We start from the raw sequence: 24941 nt of genomic DNA, 5'->3' as shown, positions 1-24941 counted from the left end.
CTTATTGTATGTATTCTGTAATCTGTAATATCTGACATATATATTGCATTTGTTTTGCAAAAAACAGTGTGTCATCAAGCAGTCAAGCAGTGAGATGGATTTTAATCATCCTCTCACTTCTTTGGTAGAAATCTATCCTGGATGACGACCTCTGCACACATGGGGACTCTGAGTAGTCAAAAAATAAAATTGAGATGCAAAAAAAACACAGGAAAATCCAAGTTGTTCTGAAATCTTTAATGATGGACTAAAGCTTCAGTGAGAAACATGATTAATAAAACAAGAGGTCATATTTTTTAAACACAACTAAACTGACAAAACTGACAAATTTGGGTGGTTATGAAATGATTTCATAAAAATAAGCTGTTAAAAGCTTAAAAGTTAGCCACGACTCTCAAAGTCGAAGCTCTTCTGACTTGAGAAGCTTTACTCTTTCCATGGTAACTATCACTGACACTTGCACGCCAGTGTGATCAAATAAGAACAAATAAATAAATAAGAAGAAACATCATGAACTACTTTTACTCAAGTAAACAATCCTGATGCAGACTGATGAGCTACCTGATGCACTGGTCCCGGTTACAGGGTGTAGCCAGACTCAAATGGTATTTTAACTGATACAACCTCTGCATGCAAAACTTAAACGTTAATGTAAACAAATCCAATTCCATGGCTCTCAGATGACATGTATAATTACGTGTCTATGATTCAATCTTTGCTAAAGTATAATCACTTCTCAAAGGAGGGACTAGTGTAGACTTAGCTACACCACTCTCAGATGTTACGCTACTTTGTTTAATCTGCTTTGTTTATGATTGAGACTTTTTGCGATGTCTATTTTAGCTTGATTTATGCCATTTTTGAACTGCTTTCCAGTTCCTCATATATTAGAGACTATCTGCTGAAGCATATGTGTATTACTATTGGTCTTGTATTTTAATGTAGCACACCTAATAGGAGATTAATTCCTTTAGAGTTCGTTGACTCTAATCTTTTAGGACCAGAGTTCACTGGACTGGTTTCACACCAGCCTCAATCAAACCTGAGTTATCTCAATTGTTGGAAAGTGCAGATACTTAGACTTGCTCTTGCATAAAGCTGAGAGACCACTTTTAAAAGAATTATGTCTGAGATAATCAGACTTAAAGTTAGAGAAAATGGTCTTGGTAATCCTGTTCACACCCCCAAAGGGTTAGCAGTGAGTATGAATTACTACTATTACACTTTTTTTATACTTTATGCTAATGTTAACGCTTTCTAACCCCAGCCAGAAAACACTGGCATCACTGTGCAGAATCCACAACAGAACATTACTAAGGGTGGAAATCCTATGAATATGGCTTCAGTGTCACATCTTGAGGAAACATTCTTTGGCGTTGCTCCACACTTGTATTCCCTGCAAAGAGAGAGCAGAAATAAGAACACTCATGAACACCACTACCATCTGTGTACCAACAGATGGCTCCTCTGCTCCTTCTTTACCTTCTTGCACATGCTGATTTGCATCACGGCGTAGTTAATGAGAGCTTCACGCAGATCTTTGTCTTTCTGTTCCTGAAAGCGCTGCATGTCCACCCACCCCCTTTCAACATGTTCTCTGCAGCAAAACATCAAGTAGAGCACACACACTAGGTTAGCCAACATAACTTAAAAGCACAACAAAAATGTATGGTGCTTTCACATATGATCTGCTTTGCAGGACTGAGCAGAGCCCGCAACTTACTCGCACTCGACTGTTTTCTCCTTGACTGTCTCTTCACCCTCTGTTATCAGCTCCTCCAGCAGCTTTAGCCTCGCCTCCCTCTGCTCAGGTGCCTCTTGCCCAAAAAGCTTGTTGGTCATTCCTTTGAAGGAGAACGTCCGCACAATCTGAAGAGGTGAACAAGGAATACACATGAAACTGAAAACTCAAATACAGAAGAAGTCATTTCCAAGATCCTTCTCAAATCACTTCCTACGGTTTGACACACACTGTATCGCATATTCAGCTATTATTCTTGAACAGATGTATGTCCTGTCTGATTTCTGGAACGCTCATGGAGCATGAGTGCAAAAGAATACATGCATTAAGTGAGCGTGGTGTACCCCTGTAGCCAGCTCCTCACGTTGCTGCTTCTTAGAGATGAGGTCCTGTGAAGCCATCTCCAGCTCAAACTGGGTCAGCTCATGTTTCCTGCACACTGCCCTGCCAAGAGAAAGGTTACAGCAGTAAGTGGACTGAATCAAACAATTAAGTGTTTCTATTGTTTAACTTAACCTACTGACTAAAATGTTAAGATAATAGTAACAGTCAGTACAACCCTATGTAAGTTCTTGATTAGCCAAATTTAAACTGCAGGAGTTTCCGGAGGCTCTTGTTAAGTGTATTGTGGTCAACGAGAAAATAAATGCATTAAACCACATCATATATATATTGCTAAAGTCACATCTTACCTCAGAGCTTCAGCATAAAAAAGGTATTCTTTCAGCTGATCAGCATAATGTTCCTCTTCTTCTAAGATATCATCAATGGAGGCAGCATATCTGCAGATGTGTGAAAAACAACACAAACACAATTGGCAGTAACAGTCACACAGTACGGTAAACATTCAATGTACTGTGTGTGTTGCCCATAGCAACAGTATCAGATGAGTAATAATGTCAAACTATAATTACAGAAATGGGGCCATGAGAAGACAGTTAGTCTGGACTGAAAGACTTACGCATCCATATGGTGACCGGCACTCTGCAGTCCATCGCCCATTTCTTTCTCAATGGCGCTCCACTCACTGCAGTGAACACATGGAAGAAAACGCACACACACACACACACACACACACACACACACACACACACACACACACACACACACTGCATTTGATACAGAACTGAAAAATATCTGAGCATTGTCTAACGCAGGCATGTCAAACTCAGTTTGTCTCTGGGGCCGGATCCAGACTTTCTGTTCTCAGGTGGGCTGGATCAGCAAAAGAATGTCAACTCCAAATATTTAGCTTTGTTTTTCAGTACTATGCTTTATCATTCAGCCTACATTTGTAGCCTACCCTACATATTATAATCACGGATGACAAGGGATCTTTTCTAAGCACAACACATTTATTCAAAACCAATGGGAAAAAAATGATTTTTCATGTTTGGCCGTGAATGTGTTAACAACTGGTTTATTTTAACAGTTGAGTGAATGCAGTTTTACACCTGAACCAACTCACCACACTAAACAAACTCAAGTGGGAACTATAAAAAAAATATTTTCGCCTTAATTGTCATACTGCTTTGAAATAAATGAAAAAAGAAATACAAAATAAAATAAAATAAATAAATAAAAAAGTTATAGCAGTGCATGGGCAATAGGATTAGACTACATCAGATCAAACTACTATGCTGGGCCTACTGAAGCTGAGAATATACTGCACAATATTAATTGTCTTTAATATGACATACTTGTCTTTATGATGAGTGGTGCCGAATATTAAACTCTTTGAACACTGCAACTTGCTGATTACAGACCAAGCACACTGGTTTTGCATTCACTTCTGTGAATAAATACTTCTCGGTCCATTTCTCCTGGAAAACTCTGCACTCCGTGTCCACTCTTCTTTTTTTTGACAGTGCCATTTTGGGAAGGGTGTGTTGACCGATAACTTGTTTAGTAGTGGTGAATGGTGAAGCAAGATTGCCGGTTTATTTTTTACTTGGACACATCACATTGCGAATGTTTATTTCCTGTGACTAACTCGTGTCAGTGCCGCATGCTTGACGTGAGCGCTTTTACACATTTACTGCCCTCTAGCGGCCGGAGGGAGCATTTGGTTTGTATTTATTTTAAAAAATCACAACTTTTAATAGAAATTAGCTAGAGACTCGCTTCTTTTTTGGACATACTCAGAAATGTATGCCGGGCCGGATTAAATGACCTAACGGGCCGGGTCCGGCCCGCGGGCCGTATGTTTGACATGCCTGGTCTAACGCATCATATGGAGTAGTTTAACAAAATCCTTTAGGCTGATGTTTTAACCCCTCTGTTATCCTCCATGTTGAATTTTACACATTTTTGAATGTGGAAGTGAAATTGTTGTTCGCTCTGCCTTTAGGTTATTTTCAACCATAAAGATAATGTTTCTGCTCAGGTTATTATTATCCCTGTCTGGTGATTTACTGGACATGAGTGCCTTAGACAGAAAAGGAGACATTGTCTAGGACATTTGGCATCGTAAAAGGAGGCCTTTTCATATTTCTGAGTGACAGGAATGTGGTTCAGTTATGGTCATCTTCATGACAGGTATTCTTAGCTGAGGGAAGCCAATCACATGACAAACTTGGTCCTTGTGTTTTTGTGTTGTACTTTTGAGATCATACTTCAAACACTTTCAGTATTGTGTGATTATTATGTTACAATTTCCACCACATATATCACATAATTTTAGATAAATGTGGTCTACTGCCTATGAATTGTAGAATATATTATATATAATATGATATATATTATATATAGTAATCTAATTTATAAATAGTCAAAGAGACCAGGTGGGTTTTAATCATGCAGACACATATTATTATAAACTTATTGTCAAACCTGAAGACTCTTCCATAGTTCCCATGGACCTTGTAAACACCATACAATCGATCAGCAACCCTCTACAAGACACACAAGCAATGAGTGGTGATTAGTTAGTTACTGTTTCTGAGGGTAAGAATTCACTTTTTATCTCCTTTATTTCATTTTTTTCTAACACTTTTTTCCTGTTCCTCTTGAAATCTTATGAGTACACAAATATTGATCTGTTCTTGATGCAGTGTTTCCACATTTACAGCAGGACTGGGGTGTATCAAATCCTGCAACAGAACTATATACTACCAGGGCAGAGCCACACTGTCTCCAACACAACAAAGAAAGCGATCGAGGACTGACAGGCAAGACTTCCACTCTATTAAATGATGAGTCAATGCTGATTTTGTGCACCGATCAGCCACAACATTATAACCACTGGCAGGAGAAGTATTAACATTGACCATTAACATGTGACCTGAGAACAGTGAGAAGCATTTTTTGTCACATGGATTTTGGTATCTACCTGAGTAATGACTGAATACATAAGCTTAAGCAACAAAGCATTGTTTACTTTTTTCCCAAGGTGGTACTTCACCAAGACCAACAGACTAGGGATGCAAATCACAGTCGCATAAACTGATTTTGACCTCAGCTTGGTGTAAACATGAATAAAACTCAGTGACCAATCACACAGCCATGTTGTCCCGGTGTGATGTTCTGGGACAGGTCAGGACAGTCTGAAGACAGAGAGCTCTGAGGCTGAAGTCCTGACCACATGTCAGCTGTCCAGCTACAGCAGAGGAAACTCACGCTTTTTTTTTATGAAGGTCCAGTAGTGAGTGGCTAAAATACGGGAGGATACTGTAAACCGGCGTGGATCCAGCGTGGATCCGGTGTTTTTATCAAGGCTTGGTTGCCGTGCTGAGGCAGCAGGTCGGTTTGAGCTGCGTTCAGGCGACATTAAAACTCCTCAGGCAGTGGTCAGTGTCGGCGGCTGTTTTTGTGCTCCAGTAGACCTATAATCCTGCCTCCCGCCTGAAACTCGTCCATTAAGAAACGTTCCGCGGTGCAAAAATGAGTGCGATTAAAATGCGTAATTTTTTTTAACACGTTAATTTTTGTGTAGTTAATTAATCTTAATTAACACGTTAAAGTCCCGGCCCTATTAAAAACATGAAGCACGTTTTTGAAGATTTTATTGCAAGTGAAGGGAAAACAGACTGAAAGAAAGACTTACTGCTCGTGCTCGGAGCAGCTGGGAAGTGTGAGACTGCAGCTCATCACTGTAGCGTTTCATATCTGTGAAGCGCCTGAGTAAGACAATAAACACACAAACAGGAGAAACTGATCAATACTTCAATAAATGTTTAGATTGTTTTTATTATTTTCATAATCTTTTAATTGCGTTCATGATTTCTAAAGGAAATTTTCAAACGGTTCCTAAACAAGAGACCTCTCTGCCTTTGTGGTCTTATATGAATTAATATGAGTGAATATACTGGGGTTTCTACATCAGATGTGTCTAAATAGTTGTTGCAGGATCTTTCATGAAAATGAAAAATTTTCTATAAATATGGAATTACTAAAACACAAACTGCATTTTAATCATTACCATCAAGCTCCATCAACCTCTTAGCCGGTTGTTTCAACATTTTCAAACCTCCTCAAACACCTTTATGGCGTAAAAAATGAATTTCAATTGAAGACAAAAATGTTAAACCAGCATTATGCACTTTAGGCTTAAACTAAAATCCCAGAGATCAATTCTGTCAAAATGCTGAGGAAGCCCCTGCTGCTGTGGGAAACCTGACTAAAGAACTATTGATTAGAACATTATGATGCAGGGCCTTGCTTCCACCACCTGTCACTTACTACAGGAACTATTATGTGACTCAGGGAGATCTGGCTGTGGACATGTCACAATGTACAAGGAAATAGACGTAGTTTAAATCAACTGGAAATGGAAAACATCCAACCCATTAAAAAGAAGATCGATAGATACTGTAGATAGATAGATACAAGAAGACACAGTTATTTCTGTAAAAGACTAAGTACTAAGTTTTCCTGTGCTTAGGAAACTTACTTATCTGGATTTCTCACCCTGAAGGTGGCACTGAGAGCTCGCAGCCTGGAATCTGACTGAAAAATGGGTAACAGGAGGCGCTCCAGGTTAGTGAACACTGAAAATATCAGCATGAATTCAACATCAGATTACAACAAACACACAAATGTCCCGTACCTTCACCTGAAATCCCGTCTCATACACCACTTCCTTCCAGCCGTGCTCCTGCCACACAGTAGCAGAGGAAGTTAGAATTCAAGACTGATGTTAACACGATCACTTGAACAGCTCGACTCACGCACAGTTCAGCACCACGCACCTCAGTGAGGAAGTGGTAGAGGATCCTGTCATTGGACAGGACAGGATGAGAAGCCACACGGAGCAGAAAGTTCTCCAGACCGACCCTGCGGCGCTCCACAAAGTCTGGGTCCATGTTGTCTGCAGACAGCTTGTGCCACACGAACTCTGCCTGCATATAATAATAGTAATAATAATAATAATAATAAACAATAATTTTCAGTCGACTTTTCTGGACACTTTCTTGAAGTTTGTCTGTTTTCCTACTCAGGTGAGATGGATAAAAACATGTGAAAATTGGCCAAGAAGATTCAAAAGTATGTAGACGAATCACATGATACTGTGACATTTCTGTGACTCAATGAAAGCGCATGCATACATTACGTTATTATTTAATCAGTTATGTTCAGAGCCCTGACATTAGTCATTTCAGAAACACAAAGCTCAAACTCTTTAATATACACTGTTGTGCTATGTGCAGTTGTGAAAGAAAGATAAATAGTAATAAAAGTAAATGAGGGCAGAACAGCTCTCATTATTAATGATATCAGACATGATTTATGGTGCTTTTTTCTGTTGTGTTTTTTTGAATGTATGAGGCAATAGTTTGCTTACGCAAGGTCTTTAATGCGACCCAGGACGCATTGTGTGTTGACATTGGTGAAAGAATGTAGTTGCAAGTGGCCCAGACCTCCTTCAAATGTGGTCTGAGAGATCAAATCCCAAATGTGTCCTTGGGTGTGTTCACAACCGTGCATTAAGATTAACCGTGCCACTTACAATCAGATTAATCACGTCTGACCATGGCCCTAGTTCCACTAGATCAGATTAGATAGAAACTTTTTTTATCATGTAGGAAATTTGGTGTCCAGTGGCTTCATCACATAAAACACGTGTATTCAAGTTATAATATATGATAACAATAATAATAATAATAATAATATGAATATATAATGCTGTGTAAAGACTATACAGTACTGGCACAAATGACCAAAGTCCACTTGTTTCCTCACAGGGAGGCGTTATAGAGTCTCACAGCCTTTTAATTACGCATTTCTTATCAGAAAGCTATGTTGGTATGACTCAACAGACGTTGGAGAGCAGAGCTCCACTGAACTCACCCTCTTCTCGGGCAGAGGTGGCACCACGATGTACGGGTAAGTGACTATTAGGTAGTTCCGCAGCAGCTCAAACTCACTGTACCGCCTCCACAGAGAGTCAGGGGCTGGGTTACGGCCTTCAGTCACAGCATCCATTGGTCTTTGAACATTGGACCACAGACAATTGTGTTGTTTTTGCAGTGACACACAAAAAAAACAAAAAACAAAAAAACAAACACAAAAAAAAAAACAGAAGTGGATTTAGCTGACACATCACCTCAACCGGAGGTGATGAAAAAAGTTTCAGCCCAATTCACAGTGCTTCCTTTTTAACTTCTGACTACTCACCCTTTATAGGCCACACACTGAAATATTTAGGAATTCTAAATTTGTTATTGTGGGGCATCGTATGTGAAATTTCTCATACGTTTTCATTTTCATGGAGGAAATCAAAATCGATGAATTTGACATTTACTGTTCCTTATTCTATATCAGCGGTTCCCAAAGTGGGGGACGTTTTGCTACAAGGCTAAATGAAGGCTTGGTCACTGCTAGCAAAACAGTTGATAGAGAGAGGAAGACGGGAGGACTGTATGGGCTAGGAAACTACGCTAAACAGCCTCAGTCCTGAGCTGATGTAGATTTAATGACTGACATCATCGCTGTGGTCAACTACATCAAAACACGAGCTGTCAATTTACTGATTTTTTCTGAACTATGCGAGGAAATGGGCTCTGACTACACAGCTGTTCTGTTTCACAGCGAGTCCCGGTGGCTGTCTCATGGGAAGGTGCTCTCCAGGGTGTTTGAACTGTGAGATGAGATCCACATGGTTTTGGGGGAAGAGTGCAGCGATCTTGCCCACACGTTTCTGTAACAAGTTCTTTATGAAACTTGCATGCCTCAGTGACATGTTTCTGAAACTCAATGAACTAAACTGTAATGGACTTTGACAACAAACAAAGACGAGTAATTTTGTTGTGTAAGGGTCCTCATCAGCCGAAGAGGGGAGCAGCAGAAAAAAAATGGGAACCACTGACTGCCTTAAGTGGTAAACAAATGTGAACATTGTTTAGACCATTAGAACATAAGACACTTGTCGGCATACACTGTAACACATTAGACAACATTAGGTAACTTCTTCATGGCCCCTAATAAAGGAGTTATGCTCAGCAATTATGTAGAGGTGGACCTTGAAGACCACATTTGACCCTAATTAGATCTGAGACAGAGAGTGTTTCATTGATCTTCTGTGATTGGCTGAATGAACACCACATGCTTCTAAACTTCACCGAGAGACACCGGGACACAGTTTAAAATGCGAAGCTGTGCTCACCTGGTTTCCACCAGGTACACGGTGAACGTCTCCTGCATGCTCACTGCATTTTTGCCACTCCTCTTCTCCGCCTCAGCGACACAGATCTCCATCCTGCGCAGGAGAGTCGAGCCCTCCTCCATCATCTGGGCCGTCACAACACGAGATATCGTCAACAACTCTGACAACAGCAGCTGTTCATAAAGACACCTGGGTCCATGCACCCGCTCGCTCGCGCTCCATGCGAACTATTTGTGAACAGCAAACCGGTTCATACATAACCTCATTCTGATACAAAAACAAACAAACAAACAAACAAAAAAGGGCTTTAACGGGAGCACGTTTTAGGACTGCCAATTTAAAGCGTCGAATAACAAATGTAGCCACATTGTAATGTAAGCAAGCTTAAAGCTGTTCGCTAACGGAAATACTGTTTTTTATGGTGCTACCCAGCAGTATATGTATGAGTCATTTCACAAATTAAACGAGAACAAAAAGCTACTGTTTCACCGTGTTGTTTAGGCTCCCGTCGCCCGCTGTTTGGTCCGAGTCTTCGTCCGTAGCCACCGACTCTTCCCTCCCATCATCCGCCATCCTCTTTTTTTTCTCTCCCCTGATGTTGCTGGTGATCCAGGACGCATGCGCAGCACGTCCGCGATATATTTTATTATAAGAAACGTGTGTGCTACAATACAGAAGCAAAAACGTACCCAGCGATAAAATAATACCAAATTATTATTATTTTTTAAAAAATAATTTTGGGGATATTATTTTATCTTTCTGTTTATGAACACATAGTTAAAATGGTTGGGCACAGGTAGTTTTAACATTCTTGTTTTGTAATAAAATAATTAAATATGATTTATGTAATGTAAACAAATCAAATTAAATGTAAAACAGAGACACTGAATTAAGTTGAACTGAACTGAAAAAAATGGGTATACCACTGATATGAGATCTGTGAAAATGACCTTGTGGGATTTCAATAAATCCTTTCCAAAAATTTAGGATGTATTTTATAGATTTATTTGAAATTAAAATGTTTTGCATGTGTCAGAAGGTATCAGATCTTTGGATGGAGGTTGATGGAGGTTTGTGGTGAAGCATTCCGTGTGTGTCAACTATGAAACTAGATGGGAAGCGTTTCATTTTCTATCTTCAGGTTGCCCCACAGATATTCATTTTGGTTTTAGTCTTAGAGCCTTATGTTGACTGTTTGACTTTACTCATGTTAAAAGGTGAGTGATTCGCATCGTCTCAGGTCACTGCATCTCGGAGGAGGTTTTCTCTTAAAACCTTTGTTTCAGAATCAGAATCAAAGAACTTTTATTACAGGAAATTACAGGAAAAAAAAGAGATACAGTATCCATCCTTCCCTCCGTTCTGATGGACACTCTCCCTCTTCCTTCTCCTAAGATGCACCCCAAACTATGATGCTTTCACCACTGAGCAATATCTCAGCACATATTTGGAGTTCTGAGTTATGTCTCATCAGAGAATCTTTGACCTCATGCTCTGAGAGCTGCTCTTACACAAAGGCCTCATTCTTGGTCACATCCGTGTCATCTGTATTCAGTGCCGACTTGTTTTTATCTGGAGATCAATTTTAGAGCTGGGTCTGGCAGTTGGCACCAATAACACTGTATTCAACGTAACGGGGCTTTTCACTGGGATAAATGAGGAAATTCTTTGGATTTGGTTTTTATTTTTGTGCGCACTTGGATGCAGAAAGCATAAAATCACACAATCAATCCATTTACAATTGTTTAATTTTTAAATAATAACAGTGTTGTACATGACACAAGAGTGTGGTAACATACCGTTACAGACAAGTGATAACTGACACAAAACATTTTAAAGGTTGAGGGTTGGACCATAAAGCTTGTTCCAAAGGTGCAGGAAAACGACATTTCTAGCTCATGTTTTACAGTTAGAAGAAGGCAACACATTAAAATCATTCCATTTTAAAAAGTTAATGTATTGTTACTTTTTATTTCAGATTAAACAATAGTTGTGGAATGTGAAAAAGTTTCTTAAGTCCTCAGTAACCCTCTTCCATGTTGGCACACCCCAAAGTTTTACAATTATAAGCCACTCTTTCTTTTTATACAGCTGTTATTTTTATCTACAGCTACTGACAACACCGATATTTAACATCACTGGTTGCATATGTTTTACAGTTCTTTCAAAACACATACCAGCAGCCGCTTGGTTCCAAAAATGCTGGTGAGCTGCTGGCTTTACATGTACGAAAATTAGTTGCTGATTAGGCTGCAACTGTACTTGACATAACCTGAGTTAAAGGTAATTAAGTTATTGTAATGTATACTCATAAATTGGCGTGGACCTTCGTTAAAATGTTTAAAGTAATGCATGCATTGCAGTGGATGTTACAATGAGAAGCAGGGTCTAATTGTGGGAACTAGTGCTGAAAACATTCTTGTTGCGTGTTGTGGTGATGCTATTCCTCAATTCCTGAGGTAACGCTTGTTCAGTCAGCTGAATGTGTACACACCTTTTTTGTTTTTTTTTTGTTCTTCTCTCATTGGAATGTGAAAACACTAGCTTGGTGTTCTAGTGTGTCATATAGCTGAAATGGTACGTTATAGTAGGGCCACATTCATTCACTAAAACGAATGCCAGAAGAGGAGGGACAACAGCAGTTCTATAACCGATAAGTTGTCTCTGCTGAAATTGTTGTAATCTGCTGGGAATAATCAATGCCTTAAATCATAGACTGTATAAATATGGCAACATGTCCCCACCTCCTTGTATTGGCCAAACTGATGCTACTTTCCAGGTATACAGGTGGTGTCATCGTGTGAGTTTCGATCCAGAGTCTGTGCTGCACAGTCCGATAGTGGAGACATGGAGAGCCACAATATCGATTACTTGCACCAGGGGGAGCTCTACTTGCTTTGGCTTCATTTTTGAGTAGCTGTTCTGTCATTCATTTTCCTAAAGCCTGTTCTTCAAAATAACAGGAACTAGCAGTTGAAAAGGATATAGTGCACATTTTGTCCTTTTGTGGTTTTCCGTAGCTAGCTAGTAGAAGGCCAGTATGGGGCAAGTTTTGGCATGCTGTGGAAATAGTTTCTTTTTCAGCACTGTAAAATGTTGTTAGCTTATTGTGGATCTAGCCACAAAGTAATTTCTAAAGTGACAGAAACTTCATTAAATGAAGTGTACCAGAGTGGATGCTAATTCCAAACTAACAGATAGGTAGGGCTGTAGGCGTGAGGTTAATAGGTTTCTTTGTTCAGCACATTGAAACAGATTACAAAATTTTTGATCCTAGGTTAGTTGTCACGCTGTCTAGATTGCATGAAAATATAAAACACTTGGAGTGTTCTGTCAACGTGTCAAATAGTTACACAGTAGTGCTCATTTGTTCAAACCTTTAACACCGGCCAAAGCATCTGTGCTGAAATGTGGCCACATCATTGGTAAAGGGAAGGTCCTGAATTGTTTTACTGCTGTTCATGGCTGTGGGGTTCATCCTGCGATCCGACAAAGAAGCAGACTTGTTGTGGAGATAAGGGTGCGATGAGAGGAGGGTGAGGCTGGGATGAGGAGGAGGTAGATTTGGGGACCTCCCAGTAGTTTCCGTGGAGGTCGAGGGAGGAGAGAGCAGGCAGGGCGTCTCTTTGCAGAGGACCGTCACGCTCCGAAGGCAGTGGAGGCACACTCAAGCATTTCCTCAGATTTGGTTCACTGCATATGCAATTATACATGCGTGTAAGAGTTTCACTTATTTCAAATAATATTTATACGTAGAAGCAATAGACAGGAAGCCAGTTTATTCTCATATATTATATATAGTGGCATGTCCATAATAGGCTCAGTGTCTGGTCCTCAGTATGTGTCAAACTAGACTCACTACAGCTACAACAACGCTAGCCCATGTTTTCAGAGAATCTGTGTTTGGCTATTGCTCACAAATGAGAGATTCCATGACAATGACAGCAAAAGTAACACAATTAATAATTATAAAATACTGAGACTGAGTCTTCCTAACCTGGGGAATCTTACAATGTCCCACTAGACTAATTCATCTAAATTCTGTTTTTGGCATTCCACCACTAGAAAGGATTTTGTCCTAAAGCTGCTACAGTTATTCAATCAAATCACCTGATGGAGCCGCCTGGTTGTCCTCTCCAGGCCTGTCGGTACACATCACCTGCCACGCTGAACAGCCAGCGCACATCAGTTGGCACCTCTGGGATCCACTCCACAAACCTTGTCCAAACGAGACATCATGTTAAATACATTTGGGCGTTAGTCTCCCCCAAAGCCGATGCTTAAAGCTTGTGTCACCTCACCTCTGGGCCACGGAGTAGGCTGACTGTACAGGAAGTGTGTATGGCATGAGCATGTAGGAAGCCACTCTCACTGGCAGCATCTCAGACACCTTAGCGTACAGGCCGGATTTATCTTGGCAGGCTTCGCAGAACACTGACAGACGCAAAAACAGGATAGTCAACCACATGCCATGCTTGTAACATTATCTACAAATTTGTTTTAAGTAGAAACGTCGCGATCAGTATCAAGGAAAACACAGAGCAAGACAACTTCTTCTGTTTTAGTGGCCGTTGGCTAGCGTCAAAGCCACTAAAAACAGAGGGAGAGAATTTGGTTTATTTAAGATCGGATAGGGACTCGAATTGGCCGATACTGAATATTAAGAGATCGATATCAGAACATGGCGAAATAACTTGATCGGGACATCCCTAGTTTAAAGAGACATTATGTAATCTGTGAGGTCGAAACACAAAAACGTGCCTCAAACACATTTTCCCAGCTAAGCCAGTTGAGTCTGGAAAGGCAGCCAACCTTTCTTGATTGACGTAGGCAGAGCGATCTGCTCATCCAACCACCAGTGTTGTTTGCGCAGCAGGCGGAGCCTCCGGAGCACCCACTCTTTCGTTGTTTCAGTGTGGTTGCAACAGCAGCTCGCAGGGCTCTCTGCCGGGGAGGGCCCCGAGCTCGGACACTCCAGCATCAGCAGGTCTGGCGTCACAAAATATGACATAAGTGACACAGTCCAAAGATCAAGCTAGAGGGTGATAGGGATAGGGATGCATCATAGCCAGGTGATCTTAGTCAAGAGTCACCACGGTAACACAATAATAGAGAACTCACTGTTCTCTTCGAGGAAGCGTAGAGCATCTTTATAACCGCTCTGACACATCTCAGCCAGTATCTGTTGAGACAAGACAACATATCTAACATATGCAAAATAACACAAAGGAACAGAAAGTTTTTTATTGCTTTTAAAATCTGCAATGTCAACCTTAAAACTCCCTAGAATTTGACTGTCATTTTCTCTGCCTTCTTTGCCACGTTTAAGTTACAGTCAGGCTATTTTTGTTATAAATAAATTATCTGCATGAACGATATGTAGCTTAATTATAACAAAACTACACAAAAAAACATTTTAGGAAAGTCTTTTCCAATGTCTAAGTGAATAAAAAATCTGACTAAGATAATAAATAAGTACTAAAATAATGGGCATTTTAAAGGAATATTTATATTTTTGATGGCTTGACCAAACAGACATTAAGCTTATCTCTCCTTTAAAAGAGCACATCTGAAAGTTATGTGCTATGTGTTAAAGTCCGCATCCACACTGTGAGAGATTTAAAATACTCAATAAAAACTAATTAAACCCTGATATTAAGTGAACTACATTGCCAAAAGAAAACAGTTATTAAATAAAAAACACAGATAGGTTTGTTATGATTTCAGTATTTAAAGTCTCACATATTATTTAAATGGAATTCTGTATATTGGAAACTATAAGGCAAACTCCACTGGTCCCAAAAATGTATGACGATGTTGGAGGTTTTGCAGGGAGTTAAGTTGCTATACCCAACTACAAGGGAGGATGAGATATGTTTTGATATCATATGTTTTTTCACAGCTAGAGCCATGCAGCAATTAGCTTTTCTTAGGCTGTTAACTTGTGAAAATAACTAGCTCGTTGTGTACATAAAGATGTGCAACATTTCCAACATCTCACGCTGTGACACATAATCTCTGGTTTAACAAGAAATGTCACGCCGATAATGTGTGATTTAATGTGCACTGAGTGCAACTATGAACTCTAAGCTACAATACTACAACTACAGCTATACTACAGATAAGGTACACTGATCAGGCATAACGTTAAAACCACTGACAGGAGGAGTACATATCATTGATCATCAATTCAATGTTAACTCAACTTTTGGACCTGGCATTCCAGTGGATGTTCCTTAGACATGTAGCACTCACTTAGACCTGTAATAATAACACTCAATAACTTCCTAAATGGCAGCAGCCATCCCCTGCAGGATGCAGTATGACACAGACACACACAGAACAATGATCCACAAAGACCCCTCAACCCATAGGACCTAAAGACCCCCACTAACAACATTCTGTTTCCAAACTCCACAGGACACCCTCAGAGAACCATGTCCATTCTCTGATGAGTCACGACTGTTTTTGAGGCACAAGACTATTATCTTCCAAGCTGTCATTTTAGTTATTCAACTACTAGTTGGTGCAAGTTATTCTAATGAAAACACCTGTTTCCACGTTCTCTGTGTTGAAGCAATTTTCAATATATGTGAGAATATAGTCACTATATAAACTCTGGTTACATTTGCTGACACAGGACACAGCTGATACAAAGAGATGTGTTTGCTAGTCAGCGTTAAGATATCACTATCTATTAGAAAGCCAGAAGGACATGGTCTTCTATCACTCACTGTATTTATGACACAGTCATGTCCCTGTGGTCAGTCTGTTTCATTGCACAAAAGAAACTTATTCGATACGGTTCTTGTGCCATCAGCATATGTGCTCACAGCCAATCCACTGGCTGCAATGGTCAGACCACAGAGGTCATGGCCTGCCAAGTTACTGGCTCAAGCGTGTACGGGTCGAATTGTTTTTCAGGTGGCGTGGTATAGCAAGGTCATTCCTCCCTTGAGGAATGCGCTAAGAACACACGTGCTTCTGAAACAGAGATTTGTGAAAGGATTTCTTACATAATGGTGTGTTTGAGATATAACATTCATTTACGCTTGAGTGGTGCGGTGAGTCTGTTGGACGAAAACATCCCAGCAGACAGGTCTGCTCCATCGAGGTCAAAGCTCACCTCATACAAGAGTTTAACCAATGATTATCACAGCGACTGGTATGACATGAGGAAACATGAAATCAGAGGGAGATAACATGCCAAAACAAGATACTGGAGCTTGAGGTTGAAGTTCTCCTTTTAACTTCTTCTTTTTTTTCTTTTTCACGCAGATACAGGCCCCATGCTTGCACAACACACTCACTACCTCCATTCCCATTAACTGGAGGGCTGCCATATGTCCTGCATTAAAGTGCTATGCTTTCATACTGCCGTGCATGGTCAATTAGATGAAGCTACAGCTAGTTGTTAGCTACCATGAAATTATAAGGTTTTGGTTTGAAGGCAAGATCAGATGGCATGATGGCTGTGGAAGGATTGGAGAGCAAGGAAAAACTACAATATTTCCCTACAATATTTCCTTATTTATTGCAGGTTATAAAATCATTCAGGGCTCATTTTATTGTGGCATAGTTTCCATAATATTAAATATTGTATATCCCATTTCATGATGCCCCAGATTTCTAATGGTGTTCCTTGTTTCCCAAAAAAATCTACAATAGGTGGACCACACAGAGTGGGTAAGATGGTCACTGTATCAATTTAGGTGATTAGAGAGTAATTCTTTTTGTTGTGGGTCAGTCAAAGGTCTATGCACTGGTCTCTGATTACTACTCATAGCTTCTTATGATGGCACTGAAGGTGCTAGAGACAGTGTTAAGAAAATAAGAAGGTCTTTTTGTCAAGAAGTTGTGGCGAGCAAGATGCAGCATCTTTTGTCGCCCATTGTGATGGTTTAGACCATAGACTGTATTAATATGGACATGCCCCCACTTCCTTGGTTTAATATAAGGGAACTATAAACACCAGCACTCAGAATCATAGGTTTATGTAAGGGCTGTCATAATGAAAGCTTTTAAAACTAAGCTTTTTACAACCTCAGGCTGCACGGGTCATAGTTTGGAAATTCAGGAAGTGATTAAAGCTAAAGGCTTGCAGCTAAGATGTGGCAAAACAAGCAGTCTCTGAAGTTAGCCCACAGTCAATAATTTTACCCTGCAAAGATAATACAGGTAGTAAAGAAATATGCTCTTTATTGTCAAAAGGACAAGAACAATGAACAAACAAGCAGAAATGGATAAAAAAAATAGTTAAAGACCAAAAAAGACATGGGTAACGGAATAGCAACGCGGTTTTTATTGAGCTATGGACTGAGCTTTCAGAGATGTTTATAAGATTAATTTCAACTTGAAAAAGATTCAGTGCATCTAACTTGGGTAAAACCTTAGGAAATCATGTGATTAATCATGACTGAACCTTTTATTTATTGAAGGCCCTAGCTCATACAGTACATATGCTCTTTAAGATAATGTTGTCATGTTATCAGCTGCTCCTCCATGTGTAATGCCCTGTAATGCTTGACTGGTCCTTACCTTAGGTTCTGGTGGAAACAGAGCCCTGGTGAGGCGGTACATGTTGCCCAGGTTCATTTGGATGCTGGTGTTTGTGAAGCGCAGCTCATGGAAGCTGCTGGAGTTGTCCCGGGGACAAATGTCGCTTTCACCGGAGAAGGGAGATATGGTGATGGTGTTCTTCAGCTCGGACTGCGGCAAGTTATCGCTGATCCCACCATCCACGTAACGCTAAGGACACAGAGACAGATAGAAATGATGCATGCACTGTACCTACTTTCAGTTAATGCAGACTTTGCTGAGGTGGATTTAGTCTGTTACTGTGTAGTCAGTATGGATCATCCTGAACTTTAAGTGCTCTAGAATGATAATGGATCCAATCATATTTTGAATCACTTCCACTTTGGCAGGTGATTGCTTTCATGTACCGTCGCAGACGTCACTTTGAAAATTTGAAAGAACTCGTCATGCGCAACACCAAAAAATGAAAGGAGGGCTTTCCTTTTTAGAGCGCTTAAGGGAATTGACCTCATTCTAAATGCCAGATGTAAAATCCCATTCAGTCTGGCAATGTCTGAAAGTGTTGGCTCTGTGTTTGGAAATGCCATGCTGAAAGCAGAAAGTAGGACACATAGGGAATGTAGGTCAGCAGGGTTCACTATTCACTCAGAGAATTTGCTGTAAATGTTTTAACCTGTAGTAAAACTCTTCTCACCGTTAACACTGACTTTTCTACTTAAAGGCTGGACCTATTTTATGATTATTTCAGCTTCAAATATTATAATGTATTTACTTAGATTTTTATCCATCATGCAGTGTCATCTGGAGGAGTCTGGTCGTAGATTCTTTGTGGAGCATGGCAATAAGCTCAAACCAACTATGTTCAGCTACAAGGAGGACGAAGACGCCTGTAAGCACTGACACAACAACCACAGGGCCCTAATCTCAACATTATTGAGTCTGTCTTGGAGTTCACGAATAGACAGAGAGAGACTAAGTCTACAGAAGCAAAGCAAAACTATATTGTGAATGAAAGAGAACTTTGGGTGTTTTAAAGGTAGTGAGTATTCACACCGAGTAATCCGAGAAGTAGCATTACTAAACAAAAAACATTCATGGTATTATTTTGAAAGCATTCCCCTTTACTAATAGTGACTAAAACATTTGCCCCTGAGTGTATATCTAATGCTTTGTAACAGAGAACTGCAGTGGGGGAAATGCCCAAGACAACATTCTGCCAATCAGAGAGCACTGACGTTCTTAACGAACATTAGGAGTCCACCACTTTGGTTAATATCTGAACAACTAGGGTGTCCAACATTCATGGCACCCAGGGAAAAAGCCTTACTGACATGATGTAGATATTTGTGGTTCAGAGTAAAAAAAGTGTTTATTTTGTTACCCAGCTACTATAATACCAATACTTTCTCATCAACCTTAGAAGTGTTACAATTCACCTCATAGGAACTGGTATAGGTGTGTGAAGGTGTGCAGTTTAGGAAAAACTAAAAACACATGAAGAACAGCACAAGGTGTTGACCTGGCCTCCAAATTCACTAGATCCCAAACTGATCAAGTATCTGTGGGATGTCACAAGATATATTTCCATCCAGTGTTGCATTCATTTTTCACCAAGATCTTGTATCGATGATGGGAGAGTCTGATTACTGCCCAAAGCCTTCTCCAGCACATCACAAACATTCTCACTGGGGTTAAGATCTGGACTCTGGTGTCCAATCCATGTGACAATGATGTCTTATGCTCCCTGAACCACTCTTTCACAATTTGAGGCCCATGAATCGTGGCATTGTCATCTTGTAATCTGCCCATGCCACCAGGGACAAAAAAAAAAAAAAAATGAACTGATGGAATAACCTGGTCATTCAGAATATTCAGGTAGTCAGCTGACCTCTTTGTTTGGGCATAATGTTGCTGAACCTAGACCTGAGCAACTGCATCAACCCCAGATCATAGCACTGCCCCCAGGGGCTGGTACAGGAGACACTAGGCATGATGGGTCCATCACTTCATCTGCCTCTCTTCTTACCCTGACGCATCATCCCTCTGGAACTGGGTCAATCTGGACTCATCCGACCACATGACCTTCTTCCATTGCTCCAGAGTCCAATCTCTATGCTCCCTAGCAGATTGAAGCCTTTTTTTTTGTTAGCCTCACTGATTAGTGTTTTTCTTAAGGCTACACAGCTGTTCAGTCTTATTTCACTATTTAACATAACCCTGAGTTCTACAATTGTTATTCTTATATCTGATTGCACCAAATGTTTACGTGATCACCAATCACGATCAATCAGGATTTTTTCTGACAATATTTCATCCTGGAAGATGATGGTTCTCCGCTATCCTTACAGTTTTTAATAATGCATTGGACACTTCTTAACCCAATGGTAGTAGTTTCTGCTTCAGTCTTCTTAGATGTTTTCTCTGCTTAATGCATGCCAATGATTTGACCCTTCTAAAACAGACTAAAATATTTTTCACCACCACGGGATATGTCTTTCGACATGGTTGTTGAAGAAATGAGAAGCTACGCATTGCATCAGTTGGGGTGAAATAACTTGTTTCCAGCTGAAAAACAATCACCCATGCAGCAATTATCCAATATGAGGCTCCTACCTATCTGCTCAGTTAAATCCAGGTGGCAGTGTATATACACACACATTTGCCCATGTGTTGTCATGCATCATGTGAATGTTCACTCACGCAAAGTTGTGACTCACACTTTATTAGGCTCTGAACCAGCAGACAGTCTGTGTAGCTGGGTACACAATGTACAGAATCTACAAATAACGCCTGCAGGCAGAATACATTAACATACAGGCAGCTTTCTAAAAAGTTGAGCAATATCTAGTATATAAATATCTTAGTGAAAACACTCAATTTCATGTGGGTTTTATCACTTAGCTTCGGTCCAAAGTCTCAGATAACTGTCTCTATTCAGCTTAAAATACTCCAAACTGTCCACAAAGAGGGGTTTATTGGAGATTCCGTGATTTGTCACTGTGGTGCTTCACTGCCTGGATAATTATTATTATACAAAATAGCAAAATTTAATGCAATTGCATTTAAGATGGCGGATTCTAGCTATTCTAGGTTGTTATTCTTGATTGATTATTTTATCTATTTTGACTATTTTGAAATTTCACCGGCATTCATCCTTTAAAAAAAAAAACATTAAAGCTGTGCTCAGTAAATACACTTCAACTGAAAGCCTCATCTCTTTCTCTTTATCTGAATCTTCAAATCACTGCAGTGACTCCACTCAATGCAACATTAACCACTCTCACTTGTAGCACTTTAACCAACACCAGCCTCCATTCTGTACTCTTTAAATGAGAGTTATTTTACCTTCAGTGGAAAAAGGTGTTTTCCAGCTTATGTGGCATCTTTGTGCACAAGTTTCACTGCTGTTGCAAATGGTAATTTGTAACACATGGTGTCTGAGTGGCACCTACAGCAACCCGCATCCCATGACTCCCAGAGGAGACTAAAAAACATGGTCATTTTTCTAGGAACCCCTATGTCAGTACTAACTATTTACACAAGCGCCAGTTCAACAGAAATACAGATAAGCCTGAAATCATTAAAGCGCTGTTTTAGTTGTCATTACATCTTAACTTTTTTGTTCATGTACTTGAAAACTGTTCAACTGAAAACAGTTAAACTGTTTTAGGAAGATAAACTTAAAACTTCCACAGTCACTTCAGCTCCTTTCAATGTCTATATTCCAAGCTGAATCTTCTATTGTTTTTTAAATCTCATCTGCTTGTATGCTCCCTTAACTGACATTTCAGCATTTTTCAACCGCTTTCAGTGGATAACCATCAACAGCTTTTGTTCCTCCATGTTAGCCACTACAGGGATTTGCTTTCGATACATATATTAACCGTTTTCAAACCGACACTTCAGCTGTTTTCACATTTTAACTGACGCTTTCCGCCTTTATTAAATACAGTCATTAACCTTTGTATTTTGCAAACAGAAACTGATTATTACAACGACTCATTGATAAAGGTGGCATGTCTGGAAGACAGGGTTGCATAATTCTGTTTATTGTTTGGTTGATAAATTTTATAGCTTTGATTGCACGTGAACTTTTTTTTTTATTTTGTTATTAGTACATAACTGGAACCGAATCTCTCTTGCTGACTTAAGTAATGATTGTGCATTACCTGGTGTCCTGATTACTGGATGAGATCACTGCCAAAGTCCAACAGATCAAATGCCTCAATCAGAAACTAGGACTTGGTATTCGACTGCTGCGGTTCTTTGCGTGTGTGAACATGAGAATTATTTGCTATGGGAAGCGGTTTTGCATCTTGACCTGTATTTTTAGTTCAATAGCCTATATCCCAAAGCAGCAGCTATAAACTCCATAATTCTGTCAAATTTTGAGTTTTGAATCACAGGTGCATCCTGACAGAACACCGTCCACCTAATAAGAATGTTTTGACATGCAGACTCCTAAGGATTTATCTCTCAGATTTCTGACCAATTACATTTTAATTTTGCTTAGCTCAGACTTTGTTTTCACCATTCAAGCTTCCTTCTTCTTTTTCTACTTTCCTTTTAGTCACACGCTTCCCTCTTAAGGGTGCCGATCATGTGCAATAAAGCAGAAGCTATTTCAAGGAGTAGACATTATAACTGGGCCAAACCAAAGTCAACCACGTACCACTCCTCTGAAGGACGGAGGAATCAGACCACAGTAGATGGGAATGAAACAGCTACAGATCAGCGCCTGTGGAGAGAGCGCAGGGTTAAACCAAGGAAAATGCATATCTGTGTCTTGTGAGATGACCACCACCACCGCTGCTGGCTGCCCTTGCCGTACCTGGATGAGCTCCTCCTTGGAGCTAAATTCGGACACTAGCACGTTCTCTCCATCAGACACTCTGGTCAAAGAAATACAGAGCCGCCCCGAGGCCAGGGTGTGCGCATCGGAAGGCAGATCACGGTCCAGGCCGGACTTCATCACCTTGACGAGGTTGAAGGTTGGGTGAAGGGGGCCCAGGTTTCTCTTCCTGGCCTCCCTTGCCACCTCAATGACATCTTCACAGCATTTAGCTGAATAAGAGAAAGAACAAAGAAAAAAAAACGTTTTAAGCTACACCTCTATCTGAGGATCAATCAGGTCAAACAAAGTGTGAATATGGCTAGATCGACATTCTCTGAAGCTACCATGGTCAGTGATCTAAAGTGACTTGGGCTGTTGTGACTGCTAAAGCCCTAGATTCCTATAAGTACATGAGCGTCGGTCAGTCTGTTTGCTGATATCAGTTGTGAGACAGAAAGTGAAACAGTGCCTCGGACCCAACCACATGCATGTTATCTTATGACCCAGGAATTCCATGCCACCATTTCACACTGAAACACAGGCAGAACAAATATAAATGAGGGACTGTCAGTCTGCCCTGCAGTTTTAATCCTCGTGGTAGGTTTTATAGTCTGAAGCTGGCAACGACTGACAACTCTGAACTGACAGTAGAATTACAGTTTAATAACTGGTTTTAGGGTGCATTTCTTCTACTTTTACGTCAAGCCATCAGATTCCCAAACAGCCTCACTTCTCCATCACTGCCACTGGCTGTATCTGTAGCAGGAGGCTCCCTCGATCTCTTGCACCTTTTTGTTTTAAAATATATATACACACGTTGTTCTTTCTAGGTTTTGCATTTCTTTAAGTAAGAATTCAATTGTACAGTAAAAGCACAGCACAGCACATATGACAAAAGTCATCTTGAATCCCCACTTCATTTGGGTTACTGGCTCAAACCCTGCACAATTTTCAATATCATTTATTTTTCTTTTGTGCACCTTTTTGTATTTTTTTTTCCTAAACTCTGTTGTTGTTTTTTTTCTACATTTGTAGCCTGATTCCGTTCAACTGTATTATTAACTGCACTATTTTATCAGCATTTGAGTCAGTAAAGCAACATTCAATGCCGCTTTAGAAAAATTCTAAGAAACAAACGTGTATCACTTGTATATTAATGTAGCATGTATATTAATGTAGCATGTATAATAGCAATAATGATAAATTGCTATTAAGCGTTAATAATCGTTTTGTATTCGCATGGAAATGACGTTCACGGTTAATAATGTCTGAACAAAGCTTCATATATTACATTTGTTTTCTCACTTATACCCAAACTTATACATACATGCCTCATTGTGAGACGTTATCATCAAACAACACGAAAGATAAAACTAGTCTCTGTGTCTTACTTATGGGTGCCTGGCTGGCGAGCACCGCGGCAGTTAGAGCACCGGCGGAGGCCCCGTACAGCCTGGTAGCCCCTTTAATGAGGTAAGGCGCTTTCTCCAGCAGGCAACTGGCAACTCCGATGTGGTAAATCCCCAGGAACCCGCATCCGGCGAAGGACAAGTTCCAGCCGCCGTTTAGGTCGAACATGGCGGGGCATGCCCCGGCTGGGGAACCTTGAGAACGGAGAATGTCACCGAGTGCGCCGCAACCGAGAGAGCTGATGTTCCCGGTACTCACAGCGGAGAGTAGACTAACCGGGTTCCAACAGCTGGCTCCGTATAAACTTCTTATGGTGCGTTCAGGCGCCGTCAGCAGTATCAATATTTCGTAAGTAACCAGAATGCCATTTAAGATACACTGTTACTGTTACTGTACGTCAGCCAGCGTTAAGCTGGGGCATTTATATATTTTGTCTCCCGGCGTTGTTAATAACAAATTTATTGTGCTATAATCTCGTCCGCTGACCATATCTGTTTCCACTTGAATCTGAACGTAAAGCCACAGAAGGCGTCCGTAATGTAAGATTTACGATTTACCATAAAGGCAACATATTTCACTGACATTATGATTGGATTATTGCACGTCTATCAATTCTGTCGTCAAAACATGAACCAATAAGCAACAAGAGGGATTTATGACGCACGGTGACGTAACGCGTGAAACCTATAATGAGAAAAACAAAGGAAATCCTCCTTCAACAAGGTTCCACGCCTCGCAGAATGATGTTTGTTGACTTCTCATGCGCTCGTCCCGCCTCACGATATACTTTACTGTGCATGCGGTCAAATCAAGAT

General features: G+C 40.3%; 2 protein-coding genes across 2 annotated transcripts; both read right to left on the bottom strand.

Moving 5' to 3' along the window:
- Positions 1-221: 221 nt before the first annotated feature.
- Positions 222-9952, bottom strand: LOC125000439 (sorting nexin-4-like). Its single transcript, XM_047575992.1, has 14 exons — positions 9834-9952; positions 9345-9469; positions 8030-8168; positions 6931-7080; positions 6789-6836; positions 6633-6688; positions 5787-5859; positions 4574-4635; positions 2703-2768; positions 2434-2523; positions 2086-2185; positions 1724-1869; positions 1483-1597; positions 222-1396 (listed from the first exon to the last, which is right to left on the bottom strand). Exons 1-14 carry the CDS (start codon positions 9915-9917, stop codon positions 1349-1351), a joined length of 1302 nt encoding a protein of 433 aa, XP_047431948.1. The 5' UTR covers positions 9918-9952; the 3' UTR covers positions 222-1348.
- Positions 9953-11074: 1122 nt separating this feature from the next.
- pnpla3 (patatin-like phospholipase domain containing 3) lies at positions 11075-24578 on the bottom strand. Its single transcript, XM_047575594.1, has 9 exons — positions 24108-24578; positions 22714-22946; positions 22555-22620; positions 17883-18092; positions 14466-14526; positions 14157-14333; positions 13646-13778; positions 13455-13562; positions 11075-13037 (listed from the first exon to the last, which is right to left on the bottom strand). Exons 1-9 carry the CDS (start codon positions 24292-24294, stop codon positions 12794-12796), a joined length of 1419 nt encoding a protein of 472 aa, XP_047431550.1. The 5' UTR covers positions 24295-24578; the 3' UTR covers positions 11075-12793.
- Positions 24579-24941: the final 363 nt, after the last annotated feature.

Source organism: Mugil cephalus, chromosome 22 (assembly GCF_022458985.1).
Source record: "Mugil cephalus isolate CIBA_MC_2020 chromosome 22, CIBA_Mcephalus_1.1, whole genome shotgun sequence".
Classification (NCBI taxonomy): Eukaryota; Metazoa; Chordata; class Actinopteri; order Mugiliformes; family Mugilidae; genus Mugil; species Mugil cephalus.
This window is presented reverse-complemented; position numbering and strand designations above follow the sequence as displayed.